This window comes from Schistocerca nitens, chromosome 11 (assembly GCF_023898315.1).
Source record: "Schistocerca nitens isolate TAMUIC-IGC-003100 chromosome 11, iqSchNite1.1, whole genome shotgun sequence".
Classification (NCBI taxonomy): domain Eukaryota; kingdom Metazoa; phylum Arthropoda; class Insecta; order Orthoptera; family Acrididae; genus Schistocerca; species Schistocerca nitens.
This window is the reverse complement of record NC_064624.1, coordinates 141302707-141327355: the sequence shown is the minus strand read 5'-3', so window position 1 is coordinate 141327355 and position 24649 is coordinate 141302707. Positions and strand designations below refer to the sequence as shown.

Here is a 24649-nt window from a genome sequence, read left to right as displayed (position 1 = left end):
CTTCATCGTCGTCTTCACGTGTCGAGCTCTCGTACTGATTATGAACGCTAGGTAGAGAACCTGTCTCCTGTAACATTCGAAATACTCCACTAATGATTCGTCCATTCGGAATCCTCCGAGATTGATAACGTCCGCGATATTCGTTAATTTCAGCCGTAGCATTGCCATCAATTTTCCATAAATAAACACTATATCGGCGTATTCATACGTCGTAAATTTGAAAGGCATCCTTATTTCAGAAATAATCTACAAACTACAACAGTTACTATATGGTTTTACTTAAATACACTGTTCTTATTGTGTTCTTTGATTGAACAGTACAGAAAACTAGTGTAAAGGTTAGGGAACGACTGAAACAACTCATTAATGGTAACCAACAATGACATAAACGTTTCTACATTCTTAATGAAAAGTAAACAAATTTACTTGTACAACAACCTTGCCTTCTCTGGACGTTCCACTGCAGATAGACGTCTGGGTCATGTTTTATTAGATTCAACAGACCAGTAACAACAAGATAAATAGAAATCGTGCTTTACTTTAACCTCGTACAGTTTTGCGAGCGTGATGCTTGGCTTATGTGCAGCCGCTCGACCACGAGACCCGGGTTTTCTCACCGCCCACCTAAGTCATAGTACTTGCCGTGGATCCTATTGCAGTTTGGAATTCCTGTATGATGGTCTGGGCAGATTACGACCCTCTTCAACTGTAGGCGCTCTCTGTCAGTCAACAGACGAGATCGGCCTGTACGCTTTTGTGCTGTATCACATTGGAAATAGTGGACCTAGTGATATTTAGGATTGTGGAAATCTCGCGTGCAGACGTATGACACAAGTGACACCTAATGACCTGGCCACATTCGAAGTCTGTGAGTTTCGCAGAGCGCCCCATTCTACTGTCTCACGGTGACGAATGACTGCAGATGTCGGTCATATGGAGTTCCTGGCAGTAGGTAGCAAACAATGCACCTAATATGAAAAACTTATGTTTATGGGGGTGTCCGGATGCTTTTGTTGTGGGGGTGTCCGGATGCTTTTGTTCTCGTAGTGTTTGCCTATGATCTCCCATTAAACCCCTGGACCCATTTCACCGAAATATGACAAACAAACAAACTACATGACTGTATGAGCATCATCACTGCTTGTCTTGTAGCCTTCCAGGTCGATAGGAGTGGGAATACGGACCATATCGTATTTTGACAGCTCATGCCATATCAGCTGCTCCATATAATAGGCATGTTGTGTTCATATAGAGGTGGCTGGTCTTAGGAACCTGCTTTGCTGTGATGCCTACTAATCGACTGTACAAAATGGTTTTACAATGGGTAGGCTGTACTGAACAACAGCGTGTTGGGATCAAGTTGAACTGACCTGGTTTATCGATTTTCTTTGCATGACATCAGGGGCACTGATTGGTTTCAAGTCCCTGATGTGTAAGCTGCAATCCACAATATGTTTGTTGTGGGAATATTATCAGCCTGCTTTATCGACATGTTTAGTAATGGCTACATATGTGGGTGGGCATGGCTGGGGAATTTGTAAATGGATAGAGGAGGGGATGGACTGAGGGAGGGACCAGGAAATGATGGACGGTAAGTGGAGGCAGGGGGAGATGATAGGAGGCGATGGACCGAGAGAGAAGGAGTAGGAGAAGACATAAAGAGAGATGGGAGTGGGAGGAGGTGAACACTGAGTGGCCGGGAGTAGAAGATGAATGAGGAGAGGTGGCTGGGGTAGATGAGTGGGGGATAGGAGGAGATGGGTAGGAGAGATGGGCAGGAGGAGAGGAAAAAATGTAGGGAAGAAGAGATGGTTCAAAATGGCTCTAAGCACTATGGGACTTAATATCTGAGGTTATCAGTCCTGTAGACTTAGCACTACTTAAACCTAACTAACCTAAGAACATCACACCCATCAATGCCCAAGGCATGATTCGAACCTGCGACTGTATCAGCTGCATGATTCCAGACTGAAGCGCCTAGAACCGCTCGGCCACATAGGTCAGTGAAGAAGAGATGGGTTTGGAGGACAGAAAGGTAGAGAGGTGTAGGAGATAATGGAAAGAGAAACGGTGGCAGGAGGAGATTGATAAGTGAAAGAGGCCAGGAGGAAGTGGATAGGGAAGGATGGGAGATGCAAAGGGAGAGGGTGCAAGAGGAAATGGATATATAGAGGGGGCAGATTTAGATGGAATAACAGATTGGAGGCAGGAAGAGATGGAGAGGGAGAGTGATGGAAAGGCTATGGACAAAGTGGGGAGGAGGATGTGGACAGTGAGAAAAGGGAAAGGAGAAAATGGAGAGAGGGGATGGAGAAGATGGACAGAGTGAGAGGGAGGAGGAGGAAATGTAGAGAGAGAAAATAGAGGAGATAATCAGAGGTAGAGGGAGAATGAGATGAACTGAGACAGGGGTTGCAGGAGCCAGATGGATAGTGTAGGTGAGTAGTTGTAAGATGGAAAATGATGAGGGCATAGGACTGGACAGACAGACAGAGGGGTGAGGAGGAGATGGATGAAGGCAGTGTGCAGGCAGAGATGTATGCAATATATGTGCCATACAGGTTTGCAAGTGAAATTGTGGGAACAGTGACATACAACTGATCCTCTAAACTGTACACCCATATCACAGACATTATAGTCAGTAAGATTTTGGAATATACAGGCTGATCCAACTTTATAAAGTACCTTGAATCATCGGCACATGGACAACACTGAGTCAGGAAATATCTTTCTTATGGAAACCTACTGGCTTTTTGTCCACACAAAGTAATTACTGCTATCGACAGAGGACCTGTAGTTGATTCCATAATTCTAGGCCTACAGATAGCTTTTGACACTGTTCCTCACAACCAGCTTCTAATAAAATTACATACCTGTGGAGTATCATCTGTGACTGGATTCGTGAGTTTACGCTATAAAGCTCTCATTATTCATCTCTTGGTGCTCCATCTCTCTTTCCATCCCTCTTTATCTCCATCCATCCCCATCTGCCCCTTTCTCTAGCATTCCCTTCTCTATGTATTTCAACCTCCCCAGACATGTAGCCCCTATTAAACGTGATGACAAAACAAGCTGATAATACTCCCACAACACACATATAATACTGTGTGGCCTACATGTCAAGGGCTTGAAACCATTTTCTTCTCTTGATTTGTATGTTGTGGTGCTCTGTATGGCGACTGCAGGGTGAACCATCTCAAACTTGCACTGCAAATATTATGGAAATGGGATGTGATATTGACGTGCAGTTTTCACAGAATGAATTGGAAGCCAGAGTCTCGTACTGTTAGTCAATACACAGATTGTAATAATACTTAGAAACTGTATTTTCTGTACCTGTAATTTTTCAAATGAAACAAATCTTACTGCCAGTAACAAACTAAAATGGGGTAAACTAGAATTTCAGTGCAGTTTGCTGCAGAAGTCTAGTGCGAGCCACTTATGGGATATGACATTGTGAAAAGTTTCCACACTGACACTTCTTTGTGCCATTCAACCTGCATAGTTGTTAGATCGATGTTGTTACGTTGGTTTACAGTGTACTTGTGTGTTCCTTGAGTGCACTGCTATGAGTTACTAAGTGACTAAGCAGTATCTCATGTGTGTACAATAGGATTTATCGGTGCAGAAAAAGCTGACATGTTCATGGTGTATGGAGAGTGTAGGAAGAATGCAGTGCATGCGGCAGGAGCCCAATCTCGGCCATCTTCTCAATCAGTTGTGTGAAAATGATAGTGTAACAACTATGGAACGCAACAGAATGAAACAAGTGATGACAGATGGGGGGAAATTAATTTTCTTGCTGTTGTTGCAGTTGATCAACACAGTACCTCCTGTGCAATCGACTGTGGAAGTTTCATGAGTCAGGCAAGTGCCCTACACATTCTCCATCAGCGTAAATTCCATCCCCATTACATCTACCTCAGTCAAGAGCTCCATGGAAACAATTATAAGAATCGTGTTAACTTCTGTACATAAGCATTACGACTAGTACTCCAGATATTTCATGTGTCTTCTTTCGTGGTGAAGCCAGGTAAACGGTGAAAACGTGCACTATTGGTATGTTGACAATCCGCATTGGCTTCCTTGGGTGGAACATCAGTGCCCATGGAGTGTAAACATTTGCTGTGGGATAGTAAACCATCAAATCATAGGATGAGTTTCATAGATAGAACAATGAATGCGCACAACTATCACAGCCTCCTAACAAACCATCTCCCACAGATACTAGAAGGCTTTCCTCTGCGCACAAGGAGGAACCTGTGTTACCAATATGGCCGCTGTGCACTACATAGTGGGTGGAGTATTACAGCGTGCCTTCACAAATTGTTTCCAAAACGTTGGATTGGATGGCGAGGACCAGTACGTTAGCTGCCCCATTTTCCAGATTTGATGCCTGTAGACTTTTTTCTGTGGGGAAAGCTGAATGACGCTGTCTGCAAGGACATACCGACTACACCAGATGATACGCAACGAGTCATAACAGCAGCCTGCTCGGAGATGTTCGACGAAACGCTAGCATGTGTGCAGCAGTCGCTTCATACCAGGTAGGAAACGTGTTCTGCCACTGCTGGTGATCATTTTGAACACAACCTGTGATGGACAGTTACCTCGTTACTGCCCAGAATGCACATAACTAGTGCATGCATTTACGTTGTCCTTTAGTGTGTACTACCACAGGTATTGTACAAGTGACAGTGTGGCAACTTTACAAAGTATTTATATTGTAAGCAGCTTGCACCAGAATCCTGCAACAAACCAACTAACATTATAATTTACGCTATTTTTAGTTTCTTAATGTCAATAAGAATTGTTCCATTCAAAAAGTGTACTTTTGCACAAAAAATACATTCTATAAATATTATTACAAACTTTTTATGGGCCAACAATACGGGCCCCTGACTACCTGCACATTATGTGATAACTGCGCATCAACAGCACTTTCCATATCCGCAAATTTTATGTTAGTCACCGTGTATGTATACTTTAAATTTTCTTTTACACATATAGCTACATCCAAGCTGCTGGCCTGGAAACTAGCATGAGTTCTTGCAGTTCCTATGTGACCAACCAGTACATCCGAACATTATGAAGCACCGAGAAGAAAACTATCTATTGACACATAATCAGCATGGACTCAGAAAATATCGTTCTTTTAAACACAACTAGGTCGTTTTACTCAGGAAGTAATAAGCGCTGTCGACGGGGAATTCCTATTTTTAGATTTACAGAAGGCTTTCGACACTGTTCCTCACAAGCTTCTTCCAACCATGCCTATGTAATATCTCCTTAGTTGTGCGACTTGATTCGTGATTTACTGTCAGAAAGGTCACAGTTTGTAGTAACAGACGGAAAGACATCGAGTAAAACAGAAGTAATATCCGGCGTTCCCCAAGGAAGTGTTGTTGTTGTTGTTGTGGTCTTCAGTCCTGAGACTGGTTTGATGCAGCTCTCCATGCTACTCTATCCTGTGCAAGCTTCTTCATCTCCCAGTACCTACTGCAACCTACATCCTTCTGAATCTGCTTAGTGTATTGATCTCTTGGTCTCCCTCTACGATTTTTACCCTCCACGCTGCCCTCCAATGCTAAATTTGTGATCCCTTGATGCCTCAAAACATGTCCTACCAACCGATCCCTTCTTCTAGTCAAGTTATGCCACAAACTTCTCTTCTCCCCAATCCTATTCAATACCTCCTCATTAGTTACGTGATCTACCCACCTTATCTTCAGCATTCTTCTGTAACACCACATTTCGAAAGCTTCTATTCTCTTCTTGTCCAAACTGGTTATCGTCCATGTTTCACTTCCATACATGGCTACACTCCATACAAATACTTTCAGAAACGACTTCCTGACACTTAAATCTATACTCGATGTTAACAAATTTCTCTTCTTCAGAAACGATTTCCTTGCCATTGCCAGTCTACATTTTATATCCTCTCTACTTCGACCATCATCAGTTATTTTACTCCCTAAATAGCAAAACTCCTTTACTACTTTAAGTGTCTCATTTCCTAATCTAATCCCCTCAGGATCACCCGATTTAATTTGGCTACATTCCATTATCCTCGTTTTGCTTTTGTTGATGTTCATCTTATATCCTCCTTTCAAGACACTGTCCATTCCGTTCAACTGCTCTTCCAAGTCCTTTGCTGTCTCTGACAGAATTACAATGTCATCGGCGAACATCAAAGTTTTTACTTCTTCTCCATGAATTTTAATACCTACTCCGAATTTTTCTTTTGTTTCCTTTACTGCTTGCTCAATATACAGATTGAACAACATCGGGGAGAGGCTACAACCCTATTGTTTCTGATCTGTATTAACGACATAGGAGACAAATTGAGTAGCCGTCTTAGGATCTTTGAAGAAGATGCTGTCATTTATTGTCTTACAATGTCATCAGATGACCATACCGAATTGCAAAATGATTTAGATAAGATATCCGTGTGGTGCGGAAAATGGGAATCGACACTGAATAAACAAAACTGTGAAGTTATTCTCGTGAGTACTAAAAGAAATCCGCTAAATTTCGATTACGCGATGACTCACACAAATCTGAAGGCTGCAAATTCAATTAAATGCTTAGGGATTACAATTACAAATAACCTAAATTGGAACGAGCACATAGATAAGGTTGTGGGTAGAGCAAACCATAGACTGCGATTCGTTGGCAGAACACTTAGAAGGCGCAACAGGTCTTCTAAAGAGACTGCTTACACCACGCTTGTCCGCCCTATTCTGGAGTATTGCTGTGCGGTGTGGGATCCCCATCATGTGGTACTGACGGATGACACCTGAAAAGTTCAAAGAAGGGCTGCTCGTTTTATATTATCGCGAAATAGGGGAGATAGTGCCACAGAAATGATATGTGAATTGGAGTGAGAATCATTAAAACAAAAATGTTTTTCGTCGCAATGGGATCTTCTTATGAAATTTCAATCATCAGTTTTTTCCTCCGATTACGAAAACATTCTGTTGGCACCCATCTACCTAGGGAGAAACGATCATGACTATAAAACAAGAGAAATTAGGGCTCCAACAGAAAAATTTAAGTACTAGTTTTTCCCGCGCACCATTCGAGAGTGGAACGGTAGAGAGACATCTTGAAGGTGATTCATTGAACCCTCTGCCAGGCACTTTATTGTGAGTAGCTGAGTAATCACGTAGATGTAGATGTAGATGTAAAACCCTGCATAGCATATGGGGCTCTATCTAGAAAAATCCGTTGACAGGGTACGATTTCATTCCTCTGCTGAATGTACCCCACAGCCATTTGGGAAGCTTGAGAAAGGGGTCACATGTTGCCACTGGGCGCGTCCTGTGGAGCAGAGGACACTGAAGTCGCCCTCTTGTGACGCAGTCGCCACGCAGAGCAGACCCTCCTGTATTTGCAGCCTTCTGTCGTAGCTGACCGCACTTTGACGACTGTTCCCTTCTCTGCTCTCTGGTACCTGAAACCAGCTTTCTCTAAACGCGCGCTACCTTCTTCTCTCTTTCCTGCACCAGTACTTCACTAACAGACTGATGAACGTCCCTCAAATCCAGCCTGGACAAGACCTCGTGTACTCCGTAATTTTCAAAATGTACCAGAATGTTGGTATCTCTGCCAGTGCTCTTCTCTCGCATTCTTGACACAGTGCACTTCCACAACTGGTGCGATTTGTACAATTATTGTGAACTGGTTTCGACTTTAGCACTATACAGGAAACTGGTAACATTCTGTGTAATGCTGTGCAAATGCTTTGTTGTACATAAAGACAGTGAGTGAGTAATGTATGAGGGAGTGCCTCATTTTCTCTTAATATATGCGAGATGACTCATGTAAGATTTTGACCTTGAAAATACACAATGTGATCAAAAGTATTCGGACACCTGGCTGAAAATAACTTACAAGTTCGTGGCCTCTCCATCACTAATGCTGGAATATAATGTGGTGTTGGCTCACCCTTTGCCTTGATGACAGCTTGCACACTCGCAGGCATACGTTCAATCAGGTGGTGGAAGGTTTCTTGGGGAATGGCAGCACATTCTTCATGGAGTGCTGCACTGAAGAGAGATATCGATGTTTTTGGGTGATACCTGGCATGATGTCGGTGCTCCAAAACATCCCAAAGGTGTTCCATAGGACTCATATCAGGACTCTGTGCAGGACAGTCCGTTACAGGGATGTTATTGTCTTCTACTGCCGCCTTAGACTCTGCATTATGAACAGGTGCTCGATCGTTTTGAAAGATGCAATAGCCATCCCCGAATTGCTCTCCAACAGTGAGAAGCAATGAGATGCTTAAAATATCAATATAGGCCTGTGCTGTGATAGTACCACGCAAAAAACAAGGGGTGCAAGTTCCCTCCATGAAAAACACGACCACACCATAACACCACCGCCTCCGAGTTTTACTGTTGCCACTATACACGCTGGCAGATGACGATCACTGGACATTCTCGATAACCACACCTGCCATCGGCTGGCCACATTGTGTACCGTGATTCGTCACTCCACGCAACGTTTTCCCACTGTTCAGTCGTCCAATGTTTATGCCCCTTACAGCAAGCGCGGCTTTGTTTGACATTTACCTGCGTGATGTGTGGCTTACGAGCAGCCGCTCGACCGTGAAATCCAAGTTTTCTCACCTCCTGCCTAACTGTCATAGTAGTTACAGTGGATCCTGATGCAGTTCGGAATTCCTGTGTGATCGTCTGGATAGATGTCTGCTTGTTACACATTACGACCTTCTCCAACTGTCGGCAGTCTCTGTCAGTCAACAGACGAGGTCGGCCTGTACGCTTTTGTGCTGTATTTGGCGCTTTACGTTTCCACTACACTATCACATTTCAAATAGTGGATCTAGGGATGTGTAGGAGTGTGGAAATCTCGCATACAGACGTATTATAAAAGTGACGTCTAATCGCCAGACGATGTTCGAAGTCCGTGAGTGTTTGTGAATTTTTTGATTAATTTCAGCCAAAATAACAAAGTTGCTCTGTGATATCTGCTGAAGATTGTGAGTATAGTTCTCCAATTACGTGCAGTGTAGCCATTCCGATTTTCATCTGAAATCAGAAAGGATTTGATTTTACATTACTAACTTATTTTCTAAGAATATGAGCCTCAATGCAGGTGAAAATAATGAAAATTAAAAACTGTGCAGGCGTTGGAACAATTTACTGTGATTTTCACGTTTTTTTCTCCATTTAGGCGAAGAAAAATACCCGTGAAATCATGACATCTCCTCATAAGTTGGTTCATATAATTAGTAGTTTTATACACAATCATACTATCACATTTAATAATGATCGATTGAATACTTTTTGAGTTAGACTGCACGCAAATGTGAACAAAGTCATTTAGAGATGAACGCGTTTGAGAAATCAGTTCTTGGAAACTGGAAATTCATGGAAGTCAACAATAGTGTAAAATGCTTACCAATTGATCTGCGATTCCAGCGCCATATCGTAATCATTCTTCTTCCTCACAGGCTTCATTTTGCGCTTGCTGCAGTGCTTTCCTAGCTTTCCGACTTTCCTTCGATTCAATGAACTACGTCGATTCTGCCGGCATACACGCTGGTTACCCATTTGTTCGGCATAACTGAAGCTTTACGTGTCTCCTACAATTCCTGCCTCATTCATGGCCATCAGAAGGGATGAATTTCCTTCATTGAATAAGCCAGCTGCTAAATACGACGCCAAATCAACCACTTTTAGTCCGGAGTGCAAGTGTTTGGGAGCTAATCACCAAATACTGGAATTAAAAGTTTCATTGGCATTTTGTGTGTGGCCATCTACACATTTCTCCAGTAATTCATCGCCTGATAAATCTTATATCGGAAGAATTTCCTTCTGTACGAATGCGAATTTTGCTTTGAAATTTTGACAGAGTATTCTTGGATAGGTAGCTTAACGATTTATATTATAAAAACTGGATTTTTCGAACCTCCTAGTGTGGTCTCCCCATTAACCATCGTAATCCAAATTAGGTTATTATATTAATTTAGATTTTCAATCCAGTTTGTTGAAAGTAAATGAACTGTGGAGATATATTTACTCATAAATTTACAGATTCTCCAGCAGTTGTTTATTTGGCCTGACAGCATTGTCCTTACGTCATGTTCTGCAGAAGCGTTAGTTGGTTCATCTTTATTTTTGTCGCAGTACTCACAGCTGCCGACTATAGCGACTCTCATCCCAGTACAGGTAAAGATTTTACTTGTGTAAATTGACGTAAGTCTGTATATGATAATGAATAACCAGTTTTAGTAGGTAATGAAAAACATATTCAATATGTTCATTACGTATTTCGTATATTTGTGTTTCAGGATTCGATCCTGTACTCACAGTCTACCACTTTGGAACTGACAATCAGGGTAAGTGTCATTATTTTCCATTACTTCCAGAAACTTTTCATGGTTCAAGAAATTCATGCAGTACAAACTTATCTCAATGCTAGGCTTATTTGATGATTTAATAACTGATTTGATTATTATGTGTAAAATCTCTAACTTCACTGAGTTTCTATATTATTACTTTTGCTTTTATAGTCGGTATGAGTTGGAATACAGTTTACATATGTGTTACATACGTGTTGGTAGGCCTTGAGAGTGGTAATCATACCCTTTTTCTGAATTATTTTCATAAAAGTTTAGTGGTCCCATCTAGATCAATATAACACATGAATAGACGAAGCTAAACAGCATCATTTCACATAAGTAGTCGTGGTATACAGGTATTTGACATGTCTTCCAGGATTACGGTAGTACATTGTACACCGCCTTGCATAAATTTATATTGACTACAGAAAAACCTTCTCACGTTCACAATATTTATGTAACCAATTAAAAACACGAATCTGATAATGGTAATCATCTCAGGAGGTACCCATCAGAAACTGTAATGCTTGTGCTGACTACGTTATATCCCTGTTTCTTATCTGTTTAAATTCATTGAGGTATGGGTTCAAAATTATGGTACGTTTGCTTCCAACGTGTCCCTTCATCAGTGGCAGAATTTTTAAATTAATAGTGGATGTCATCATTGTGGTTCAGCTGAACATTTGCTTTCATGTAAAACAGAGTTCCATAGAACCTTCACATGGGCACAAACAGTAAATTTTAAAGGAGTGTTAAGTATTCCCATCTATATAGATGACTTGTAGCACTTACTCCTTCAATTTATTTTGAACAACATACTAGTTTCTATTTTCTTGGAAATAATGGTTATTTTAGGAAGACAGGTATGCCTGTAAGAACCAGTTACGTGGCACATGCTACAACTATACCAGTAGCATTATGATTCTCTTGTTAGTAACATTACTAAATCAATAATAAACCAAAACCCGTCGAGTTACCTCTTCACAGTGTGAGATATGTAATGTTCCCTATTACGATTGTCATCTGAGTGAATGTCCATCAAATTATTGCTATTTACTTTCTGTAACAGTACGTTACAGAAAGTAACTACAAGTTGGTCTACATTTTCGTAGCAGTATGTAGTTGATATGTACACTGTTTCAAAGGAACCACATGGTAAACAAAATGTCATTCAAGAATGGGACGTAATTGATGTCTGTAGATCATAAATTTTAAGTAACCACGTTGGTGTCGTCTGTAAGCATTAATTTAATTTCACACCTAATTAACGCCTGCTGTGTGCAGATTGTTACCAGAAATTCGAAGCATAAGGGGACGCTGGGCTATACAAAAATGTAACTCCTTGTCCTGATGCCACAAAAACTTCCTGTGATGAGACAAGGTTTTAGCCGGTTAACTGATGAGTTACTGATTTTATAATTGCTAATAGCAGGCTGAACAGCACAAAGGCTTTAGTCAAATCACACAAGGTATTTACAGAAAAACAATTTCTGTGTCAACGCTCTAAGGTATACACAAATACAAAGATAGGAATATTCCTCTGAAAGCCAAATTATTTTTATTCCTAATTGCACAGCATTCAATACATTTGATTGTATGAATTAATTATTTTAATAATTTGAGGTTCTCCACATTTATAACATCCAATTAGAGTTGTGTAGGGCACGTTTTTCTAATGAGTTCATATGATGGTGTATTTCATTTTGATAAGACAAATACTGTGGTGAAGTGTTGCATTAAAACATGAGTGAAATCTATGTATTCCATCTAGTTCCCCAGAGTAGGTTTTCAGCTGTTTACATGATGTACTGCCACATCATGTGATGCTTATTTCTGAAGAAAGGATGATTTGGTTGAGTTACCCAGTGGTTACAGACAGGTGACTCATAACTTTCATGTAAAATATTGGGAGTTAGTTGTTGTAGGAATACACTGCAAGTCTAATGTCAGTGACATTTGAGCATCTCATGTACCTGGTCAGTTTGTGTCATTTACCTTCTGCCTAGTCTGATGCACTGTCGCGACTTCCTCCCTGTACCAACCTCTTACCTTCAGAGTAGAATGGGTTATATCACGTTCCATGTTGAAAATTCATACCAGGACGTAATATCTTAGAAATATTTTCCTTATGTTTGGTTGTAGTAGACACCTTCGACGGAGGAAAGCCATCTTTCCCCCTGTATGTCTGCCTCTTAAATCCGCCTTACTTTGTCCTTCATCTGTAATTTTGCTTTCAAGGAAGCAAATTTCCTTCATCTATTTTGTGATCCCAGACTTTGACGTTAATTTAACGCTAATCTCATTTCTGGTATTCTTCATTACGTTAATCTTTCATTTGTTCACACTAAGTACATATTTGCATTCATTTGACTCCCCATTCCATACAACAGACATTATAATTCTTCCTGGTCTTCACTGACAGTAATGTTTTAAGCGAACCTTCCCCATGGCACTTTATAACCATGACTGTTAATCCAACTCCTACATTTGTCTTTTATGTTCATTACGGTTTCCTAAATGTACAGATTAGACAGTGGGGGAGAAACACCGTTTCACTACCTTACACCCTCATTAAGCACATCTCTTTTCTCATAGTCTTCCGTTCTTATAGCTTCTTTTGTGTTCCTATACATATTATTGTATACCCAAATTTCCGAGTATTTCTAGTCATATCACGCTGTAGAACGCTTTTCCTAGGCCGAAGAATTCTATACAAGTATCCTGATTCTTCTTAACTCTTGCATACATTACCAAGTGGAATGCAGCACTTGTCGTCTGGGTTCTGTCGTGTTTCCTATGCACCTACGCTACATCTGTTCTCCAGAACAGAGCTTTCTCTGTGGACCAAAGTCTCCTCCAGCCACTCACCCTCCCACAGATGCAAGACTCTTAAGCTCAACATCGAGGTGATAGCATACAGGAGGATGGCACACTGTAATACTTGAGAATCGAGACAATCCTCTTGGCTGCCAGATCTGTCCTTTCGTTCCTCGCAATTCCGATGTGTCCTGGTACCCAGCAAAAGGACACCTAAATCCCCAGTCGTTGTAGATGGAGGGGGGACTAGCTTTCCTGCTGAGTACAAAAGTTTCACAGAGTGAAGGGAACTTAGAAAATCGGATGAGACAAGAAATTTATCACTGGAAGAACGTCTCACCTACGCCAATGACCGCAAGATCGCATAAAATTCTGCATAAAAGACAGTAAACGCTTAACGCAGTATGATCTTGAGGGCAAGATCTGTAAAAAAAAAAAACAGAGCAACCAACAGGATCCCTCCGTAGCGATACATGCATAAAAACAGCTATATTGTTGTGGTGCCCAGGTAAAATGTCAGAAAATATGTCATTAAAAGCGGAAGCAGGAGTGTAATCTCTCTTGTAGCGCCCCAAATCTAAAATCACTCTGGGTCTCTCCAGTAACCAAGGCAGTTAAAACCCTGGATTTGGGGCAGTACTGGCTCCACACTGAGGGACTCCAGCACATGGTGCACGTGGATCGCAAATGGCATTGTGGCTCTTCAACGGTTCGAAATAAGGGGGATGAACAACATATAGAGTGTGGGTGAAGTTGGAGCTGTGAGGAACTTGCATGCCTGATGCACTAGGTGGAGCTGCTGGTGACCCCCCAGCCTCAGCACATAGGCTGGGTATGGGACTGGCCCTATAGCGACCTGTGGCCAACTGGAGCCCCTCAAGGTGGACAGTGTCAATTCAAATCGAAAGGCCTCGCCAATGCATAAACCATGCACCCATAGTCCACCCATGAACGCATGAAAGCTGTGTAAAACTTCAATGCTCAGATACACATTGCTGCGGATCAATGCAAGTTCTTTAGCTGTCAGAATCTACATTCCTAAATCAATAGCTAGGGTCCGGGGTCTCTCCCAGGAATGCTGGTCCCCATGTGCCACAATGCATCCCTTGTGCACCAGCTCTCATCTGTGACAAGATTTTAGCTGACATTCCTGATGAAAACCTCCAATAGAATCTTCTGAACCTCAAAGATCCATTGCTCATCTCATGACTTCCTATCAGTCGGGCTTCTGAGCAGGCTGCCACAGCAGCAGCTTTTATCGAAGACCCAACTCTGGTATTTGCCACATAACCCAAATTGGAAGCTATGCAACATTGGTTGTAGCCCAAGTCTGGAAAAGTCCTCAATGCCATTTCCACAAGGTGAATTGTGTTACTAGGTGTTAGTGTGCCCACAAAGCTGAAATTTGCCACACCTCCACTTCTATGTCTGTGGACTGGTGACTGGGCGACACCAAGGAATATTCTTCCCAGCCATATTTTACAGAAGCGACACTGGTACAGGCTATACTCTTGTAGTCTACTCAGTTGCTTTCTATACAAGCTAAGTTGTAATGGAAGCCAGTCAGATTCCAGACTGACACTGGGTCATCAGCTACAGTAATCGACTGGGCTACACAAGCCATTAAGTCTCCTCCAGGCACCGCTTCACAACAAAGTTATAGTAACAACACCATTTCTGTTACAGGACATATCTGTTAGAGGCCTTTTCTATAGCAAACGCTACTGTGGCGCCTCAGTAGCTCCAGCTTGGATTCTGAAGGTTGTGGCCCCTTATATCTCAAACCTATCCAGCATAGACTTATTCCATGCCTTGGGGCTTGAGTTCTGCGCCACCTCTGATGCAGTCCAAGCCCTGGGCCTCTTCCTACACCACCTACATATTGGTTAAATTAGGACCAGTGTTCTGCCAGTGAGCATCCTGGGATTCCATATATACCTTACACCTACTGCAGCTCCAAAATTATTTAAGGTCTGTAGCGTCGAGTTTGCATACCAGGATAAGCATCAACAGGACTTGCAACATCTTCAGGATGAGGGCATCTTCATCCCAGTAACACACAGCCAATGGGCCCTTCCAATTTCACTGTGGAGAAACCATCAGGCGCTGGCTGCATTTGTGGTGACTTCCAGGACACTGTGAATGCCCAGTCTGTAGTCGTCAGATATACCACTCCCATGCTTCAGGACACTGTTTACATCTCGCTGGGTCTATGGTATTTGCCAAAAATGACCTTCATTATGCTTATTTGCCAAAAATTAACATCATGATGCTTATCTCCACCTCACACTGCGTAACGGCTCCCAGGAGACTGTAATCATAACCATCATAGCCACTCCTTTTGGATTGCTCCAATACACATACCTTCCGTTTGACATCGCCGAAGTTACATCAATTTTTTGGAGGTACTATGTCGTTGTTGTGGTCTTCAGTCCTGAGACTGGTTTGATGCATCTCTCCATGCTACTCTACCATGTGCAAGCTTCTTCATCTCCCAGTACTTACTGCAACCTCCATCCTTCTGAATCTGCTTCGTGTATTCATCTCTTCGTCTCCCTCTACGATTTTTACCCTCCACACTGCCCTCCAATGCTAAATTTGTGATCTCCTGATGCCACAGAACATGTCCTACCAACCAGTCCTTTCTTCTTGTCAAGTTGTGCCACAAACTCGTCTTCTCCCCAATTCTGTTCAATACTTTCTCATTAGTTATGTGATCTTCCCATGTTCAGCATTCTTCTGTAGCACTACATATCGAAAACTTCTATTCTCTTCTTGTCCAAACTATTTATCGTCCATGTTTCAATTCCATACATGGCTACACTCCATACAAATACTTTCAGAAACGACTTCCTGACACTTATATCAATTATCGATGTTAACAAATTTCTCTTCTTCACAAACGCTTTCCTTGCCATTGCCAGTCTACATTTTATATCCTCTCTACTTCGACCATCATCAGTTATTTTTCTCCCCAAATAGTAAAACTCCTTTACTACTTTAAGCGTCTCATTTCCTATTCTAATTCCCTCAGCATCACCCGACTGAATTCGACTAAATTCAATTATCCTCGATTTGCTTTTGTTGATGTTCATCTTATATCCTCCTTTCAAGACACTGTCCATTCCGTTCAACTGCTCTTCCAAATCCTTTGCTGTCTCTGACAGAATTACAACGTCATCGGCGAACCTCGAAGTTTTTATTTCTTCTCCATGGATTTTAATACCTACTCCGAATTTTTCTTTTGTTTCCTTTACTGCTTGCTCAATATACAGATTTAATAACATCACGAAGAGGCTACAAACATGTCTCACTCCCTTCCCAACAACTGCTTCCCTTTTGTGCCCCTCGACTCTTATAACAGCCTTCTGGTTCCTGTACAAATTGTACAGCCTTTCGCTCCCTGTATTTTACCCCTGCCACCTTTAGAATTTGATAGAGAGTATTCCAGTTAACATTGTCAAAAGCTTTCTGTAAGTCCACAAATGCTAGAAACGTAGGTTTGCCTTTCTTCTAAGATAAGTCATAAGGTCAGTATTGCCTCACATGTTCCAACATTTCTATGGAATCCCAACTGATCTTCCCCGAGATCGGCTTCTACCAGTTTTCCCATTCGCCTGTAAAGAATTCGTGTTAGTATTTTGCAGCTGTGACTTATTAAACTGATAGTTCGGTAATTTTCACATCTGTCAACACCTGCTTTCTTTGGGATTGGAATTATTATATTCTTCTTGAAGTCTGAGGGTATTTAGCCTGTCTCATACATCTTGCTCACCAGATGGTAGAGTTTTGTAAGGACTGGCTCTCCCAAGGCTGTCAGTAGTTCTAATGGAATGTTGTCTACTCAGGGGGCCTTGTTTCGACCCCAGGTCTTTCAGTGCTCTGTGAAACTCTTCACGCAGTATCGTGCCTCTCATTTCATCTTCATCTACATCCTCTTCCATTTCCATAATATTGTCCTCAAGTACATCGCCCTTATATAGACCCTCTATATACTCCTTCCACCTTTCTGCTTTCTCTTCTCTGCCTAGAACTGGATTTCCATCTGAGCTCTTGATATTCATACAAGTGGCTCTCTTTTCTCCAAAGGTCTCTTTAATTTTCCTGTAGGCAGTATCTGTCTTACCCCTAGTGAGATAAGCCTCTACATCCTTACGTTTGTCCTCTAGCCATCCCTGCTTAGCCATTTTGCGCTTCCTGTCGATCTCATTTTTGAGACGTTTGTATTCCTTTTTGCCTGCTGCATTTACTGCATTTTTATATTTTCTCCTTTCATCTATTAAATTGAATATGTCTTCTGTTGCCCAAGGATTTCTACTAGCCCTCGTCTTTTTACCTACTTGATTCTCTGCTGGCTTCACTACTTCGTCCCTCAGAGCTGCCCATTCTTCTTCTACTGTATTTCTTTCCCCCATTTCCGTCAATTATTCCCTTATGCCGTCCCTGAAGTTCTGTACAAACTCTGGTTTAGTCGGTTTATCCAGGTCCCATCTCCTTAAATTCCCTCCTTTTTGCAGTTTCTTCAGTTTCAATCTACAGTTTATAACGTATAGATTGTAGTCAGTCCATATCCTCCCCTGGAAATGTATTACAATTTAAAACCTGGTTCCTAAATCTCTGTCTTGCCATTATATAACCTATCTGATACCTCCTAGCACCTCCAGGATTATTCCATGTATCTAACCTTCTTTTATGATTCTTGAACCAAGTGTTAGCTATGATTAAGTTGTGCTCTGTGCAAAATTCTACCAGACAGCTTCCTCTTTCATTTCCAATCCCCAATTCACATTCACCTTCTATGTTACCTTCTCTCCCTTTTCCTATTCTCGAATACCATTCACCTGTGACTATTAAATTTTAGTCTCCCTTCACTACCTCAATAATTTCTTTTATCTCATCATACATTTCATCAATATCTCCATCATCTGCAGAGCTAGTTGGCATATAAACTTGTACTACTGTAGTAGGCATGGGCTGCATGTCTATCTTGGCCACAATAATGCTTTCACTACGCTGTTTGTAGTAGCTTACCTGCACTTCTATTTTTTTTATTCATTATTAAACCAACTCCTGCATTACCCCTCTTTGATTTTGTACTTATAACCCTGAATTCACCTGACCAAAAGTCTTGATCCTCCTGCCACCTAACTTCACTAATTCCCACTATATCTAACTTTAACCTATCCATTTCCCTGTTTAAATTCTCTAATCAGCCTGCCCTATTAAGGGATCTGACATTCCGCACTCCGATCTGTAGAACGCCAATTTTCCTTCTTCTGATAACGACGTCCTCTTGAGTAGTCCCTGCTCGGAGATCTGAATGGGGGACTATTTTACCTCTGGAATATTTTACCCAAGAGGACGCCATCATCAGTTAACCATACAGTAAAGCTGCATGCCCTCGGGCAAAATTACAGCTCTAGTTTCCCATTGCTTTCAGCTGTTCACGGTACCAGCACAGCAAGGCCGTTTTGGTTAGTGTTACAAGGCCAGATCAGTCAGTCATCCAGACTGTTGCCCCTGCAAGTACTGAAAAGGCTGCTGCCCCTCTTCAGGAACTACACATTTGTCTGGCCTCTCAACAGATACCCCTCCATTGTGTTTGCACGTATGGTATGGCCATCTGTATTGCTGAGGCCCGCAAGCCTCCCTACCAACAGCAAGGTCCATGGTTTACAGGGGGGCGGGGATGAGCAACACTTAAAGGACGTCTCAGGGACCGTGAGCTACCTTGACAATTTTCTGGTTGTTGGAAAGTATACAGCTGATGTTGGTCTTCTCCCCATTCACAGAAGCTTACCTTCGTTGTTATCTTGGCAAATGTTCTTTTTCCATCCACCAGGTCGAATATTTAGGACACATCTTCAGGACATCAGGCATATGGCTTACACCACATTGTGTGCCTGCCATCGAAAAATTACTGGCCTCGATAGATGCATTCCAGCCGAAGTCTAAGTCAGCCAAACTGCTATAGACCATTCATGCCTCATGCTTCAGCGATTCTGGCACCAATCACTCTGTAACAGAGTTCCCTGGAAGTGGCCATCCTAATGTAATAAGGTGTTGCAAAACCTGAAGAAGGCCCTCTTCGACCGACTTGTCTCATGGTATACAATCCAACGAAAGCATTGGTATTAGTGGCTGATGCTGACTGGCACACTTTTGTCCCATATTGAGAATGGCATGGAGCGACCCACAGCATTTGTATCCAAGACACTTACAGCAGGACAGAGGAACCACATAGAAAAGGGGGCTTTGGTCATCATCTTTGGCAGCAAACGCTTCCATGCCTACATCTATAGCCGCCGTTTCACACTCATGACAGATCATAAGCCTCTAATGAGACTCTTCAAGTATTCAGCAACTTTCCACTGTGGGCTCTGTTTCTCTCAGGATATGCCTATGGTATCCAGTATCACCGTAATGCCGCCAATGCCAATATCCTATCGCGATTTCATGTCAGCCAGAACCCAGAATTTCATGAGGGTCCAGAAGTCTGTTTTCATGAGGACAGTGAGACTGCCATCACCAAAGACCTATCTTCCAATTGATGCACGCCTTGTGGGATAACACACAGTGACAGGCCATGTCCTCCAGGAGGTTTTGCATTATACAACAGAAAGACAGCCTGCAGACAAAGTAATGTCTCATGTACCCAGACCTCCAAGCCTTCTGTAGCACGCTGCAAAAGTCTTTATCCTTGCATCACGTTGCGCTGATAAAGGTCGCGATGGGCCACGCTCAGGTCCTCATTCCCAGAACCCTATCGCATTGGGAAGTCATTTTTACTCTCCTAGCAATACATCCACTGGAAGGGTATGGAGACAATGCGAGAATGGTGAAAGAGTGCCTCACATGTCAAAACAAGCAAGCTGTGCCCCCCTGTCAGTATTTTCCATCGCCTCCTATGGTGACTCATTGGTCCTGTCTTCATTTGGACTTTGCTGGCCCATTCCTTGGATCTGTGTGGCGTCTGAATTTGAATGTGAGCAGTGGGTTCTCCTTTGTGTTTTTCATGCCATTCACAACCTCAGTGAAGACGATCCAAATTGTTGCATGGTTGTTCGCCCTTAAAGGTGTCCCACAAGCCTTGGTCACTGACAATGGCCCCAATTATCATCAGCAGAATTCTGTTTCTTGCTGTTCAATTTAGTTTCATCAGTCCACATGGTCAACCTCATAAATCACCATTTTCCCTAGAATCAGAACAGCCCCATACCTTCTTGGATCAATGGATGGTGTAGGTTTTATTTGCAGGATCCAGTGCAGCTGTGGACACCCTCCCTTTATTCTCCATTTGATTGGGCAGGCAATGTTTGAATTTCAGTTGCTGCGAAGAGGCTGTCGCTGCTGGCATATCCATGAAGTATGGGCCCATCATGGATCCAAACCACTAATGGGTGCCATAACTCCTTCTTGCACTCCAGACGCCTGTAATGCGACTCTCTTTGCGCCATCTACCATTTCCCCCACCCAAGACCTCCTGTGTGCAGCCACAATTCGTCACGCTCTCATCCCATATGAATAGAAGTGGATCCAGTCCCCCCCCCCCTTCCCCAGAATGGTGAATGCTCCAACACGGTCGAGGCCTCCAGGGCCTGCTGTGGCCTAGATGCACTTTTGGGGGAGAAGGGCGGGCAGCGGCAACATGAATTACGGTTGTACCATGTATGTCACAGAATGTAACGCTCATACAGTCCATAGCTGCCACGCAAGATTTTCAGAAGGCGCACTAAGAACTACAGACCAATAGATATCTCGACAGGCAAAAGTAAGAGGTCGCTGGCCTTATCGCAAGACCGTGCCCGTATCCGGTCACGAGTTAGAACGGGACAGCACGGTTCTTCCTGGAGAATAACTATTTAAGGAAACCCAGGGATCACTGTGGACAGTACCCATCGACGGGAGTTGGCTGATTCATGCTATTGTCTATACGCCATCGATGACGACAATGCAGCGGCGAGAAGTAGGCTTCTGATTTGGAAAACAGCTCTCACCGAGTGTTGGTCATTTCAATGTTTAGTTCCGGCTCCAGGGATTTAGGTGGAGCCAAATCCACAGAGTTGAATTTTGTTCGGAAACGCAGAGGAGGTATAGTCAGATTGTAATTATAAATTGTGACAAACAGTTAATTTGCCTTTCGAACGGACAATAATGAAACTAAGAAAATTTTTTGCTTCAACTGGGATACTCAATAACGAAAAAGAGATGGATTTTGCAGAAATTATGAGCTCCACAGTGAGAATAAACAGCTAAAGGGTAGTTCTGTTGTATGAATGCATAAACCCCACAGGAATTCCCCCACGTAGATGCAGCACAGTCATAGGCCTGTCCTCTGAAACATGCTTTATAATTGCACGAAAGTTACCCTTGTACTTGTCATCTTGTTTGTCAACTTCAGTAGGATCTAAGTCATTAAGGGGGCCTTAATGCAACCTCCTGACATCCACAGATAATCACCACATCGATGAGAGGGTCTAGCCCTTTTCTGTTTCCTTCCCACCTGCTCCACCAAGCCTTGGTCCTGGCGATGTTTCATATCTTTTGCCTTGTTCATCATCATGTGAACAAAATTTTGACCATGGATTAGAGTAGCTATATAGTAAGTACTGCACGCCTGGATGTTGAAATATTGATCATGCTTCCACACCAGAAACTTGGAGTTTTCCAGGGCTGTAACAGATTTGTAACCAGATTTGTCATAGCGAAAAACAAACAGTACTTACAGAAGACACCGTCCTCTTTGGCAGAGTATACTAAATAAAGTTGAATGTACAATATTGGCAAATTTGCAAAGTGAGGGGTAATATATAAATTGCCTTAGGCACAGAAAAGTTTTGGAATTGTTGTAGCTTCATGTGGTAATCAAATGTTTTGATACTTAGCGATCAAATACTTATCTCATAGTTAGAGCCCAATCGTGTATTGTCTCCACGCAGCCAAACATTACTATTTCCAGTCAATGATCGGCTCAATTGGACCAGAGGACCCAATCTACTCCATGTAAACACAGTCCAGACCAGTATAGAGCTAGCACCAGCTTGCACAATGTCTTGTTGACTTCGTCGGGGTCTGCACCATCCTCGAACTCTACAATCAGATCTTACCAACTTTAAACGGGACTCATCCAATCAGACCACCGTCTTCCAGTCGTCTAGGGTCCAACCAATGTGATCACGAGCACAGGAGAGGGGCTACAGAGAAAGTCGTGCTGTTATGCAAATGCACTCACGTTGGTCACCTGTTGTCATAGCCCATTAACGTAATTTCGCTGCACTGTCCTAAGAGATGCGTTTATCGTATGTCTCACATTGATTTTTGCGGTTGTTTCGCGTAGTGTTCCTTGCCTCTGACAAACGCCGCTGCTCTCGGCCCCTAAATGAACGCCGTCGGCCACTGCCTTGTTTGTGGTGAGAGGTACTCTCGGCATACTCTTGACGCCGTGGATCTCCAAATGTTGAATTGTCTGACGATTTCCGAAATGGAATGTCCCATTTGTCTACCTCCACCTTCTAATCAGCGTTCAAAGTTTATTTATACCCGTAGTGCGGCTATAATCAAGCTGGAAACCTTTTCATGTGAATCACCTGAATACAATCGACAGCTCGGCCAATAAACTGCCGCTTCATACCTTTTGTATGCCGGACTACCGCCATATGTGAAAGTGCATACCGCTATCCCATGATTTTCCTACCTCTGTGTGGATGTGGCAGCAGGCATCTCTCGTACTTTGATTCTCGAACTTCAACCGTGGACTTCCTCTGGTATTTTTCTGATGATATATAAATGTCCATTGCACCTAAACAGATAATCAACAAACCCCTTCTAGCCAGCATTATTTTATTGATTTCGTTGTTTGTTATCTTATTAGTCCCTTTGACTTTTCACGGTGTGCCTTTAACAGCACATTTCAAAAGTATTACGTTTTACAGTTCCTTACATCAAGGAGTCCAGGTCTCACATTTACAAGATGAAACACTACAAACACGCTTTTGGAAGCATTTTTCTGGTGTGTTACCAGTCAGTTTTAGAGGCTAACATCTTTTTTCCAGGTTTTGTTCTGATTCTTACTTTTTCCTCGCTCGTTACACCTCCAGCGATTTTATTTCCTAAATAAGCAACAAGGTGTCAGAGTACGTGACCACCCACGACAGGTACTCGGACGCTGATTTGTCGTCGTTTTGTCACAAACCATTAGTAATACAGTTTCGTCATGACTTTGTCCACCTCATTTAAGGTGGAATCTAAGATGTGCTGGATCAAATGGTGTCGTTAAGGATATGTGGGTATTCACGTGACTCATTATTTTGACACAGGAAGAATGTCGTATTGTTGTGCTGACTTGTGAAGAGCAATATTCCTACTAGGAGTACTATGTGGGTCATTTTTGACCCACGTTACCCGCCTCTATAATCATCGCACGACCAAACGCTCCCGTGACTTTCAATCATTTATGGGATTGTACAACTTACCAAAATTTCATCCCCCCTAGCTCACTCACCTAGAAGTACGAAAAATTTATCTATTATACCAGTAGTACGATGTGGGTCATTTTTGACCCATACCTATTTAACGCACAGTTTGATATCAGTAATACCGGTTTTCTGTCACTAAATATGATCTGGGCACGCCTCGACGTTATTCGCGAGCTGTTAGGGTACATTATACTTTGGGCCAAAAAGAACGTTAAATACAAATTATTCGGTTGTCGAATGATACTTTATATCAGCGAGGCTTTCCGTTTTCTATGGACTGGCGACGTGCAGACCTACGCGAAGTAACACTGCAAAACTACAAAATAACATGTGACATATTATACTTCATTATTTTCATCGTGGCAGTGACAGTATAACAGAGGTAGTGGCGGAGGACATACGTTGCCATATGTAATTTTATTTATATTCGAAACAGGCTTATGCCTCTTGAAACTATTTTATTGGTCTTGACACAGCTGCTGGTCTAAGAGATTATTCATTTATTTGTGTGTATGAGTTCTGAAGAAGGCTATATTATTATAGCAGAAACCACGGTCCAGATTTAAAAGAAACAAAATTTAGTGCAACTGTGGGCTGTTTTTCATTCGAGACAACATATTATACAGTGCAGAATCCCAACGCCCCTCCTACACTACTGTCTGGAGCACTGCTAACAGTTCTCTTACACTACAGCAGATGTCAGTCGCGTCGCCCTTATGGAACGTCACGACTGACAGCTTCCTCACCTCCATTAAACAGGCAGATGAGCGCTGAAGTGGAGACGACACACTGTATGCAACACACTCACAAGTCAGGCGACCATCTTCTCACAGATTACGATGGGAAAACGTAAAAGATATCCGTGTCCTGAGTAACATGCATGCTGGATGTCAGAAGAATGAGAATTCTGAGAAGTAACTTCCAGAAACAGTGAAGTTTTATAATGACACTAAGGATGGAGTCGATGTTTTTGACCAAATCGCTA

The 24649-nt window shown here is 42.4% G+C and overlaps 1 protein-coding gene across 2 annotated transcripts in view; it reads left to right on the top strand.

Annotated features, from left to right (window-relative positions):
* Positions 1-24649, top strand: part of LOC126212803 (ankyrin-3-like) — a 53658-nt gene that overhangs the window by 3781 nt on the left and 25228 nt on the right. For both annotated transcript variants that reach the window (XM_049940210.1, XM_049940211.1), the window contains exons 2-3: positions 10065-10199; positions 10322-10369. In XM_049940210.1, the coding sequence (XP_049796167.1) occupies positions 10112-10199; positions 10322-10369 (136 nt within the window). In that variant the 5' untranslated portion in view covers positions 10065-10111. The remainder of the gene's footprint in view (positions 1-10064; positions 10200-10321; positions 10370-24649) is intronic.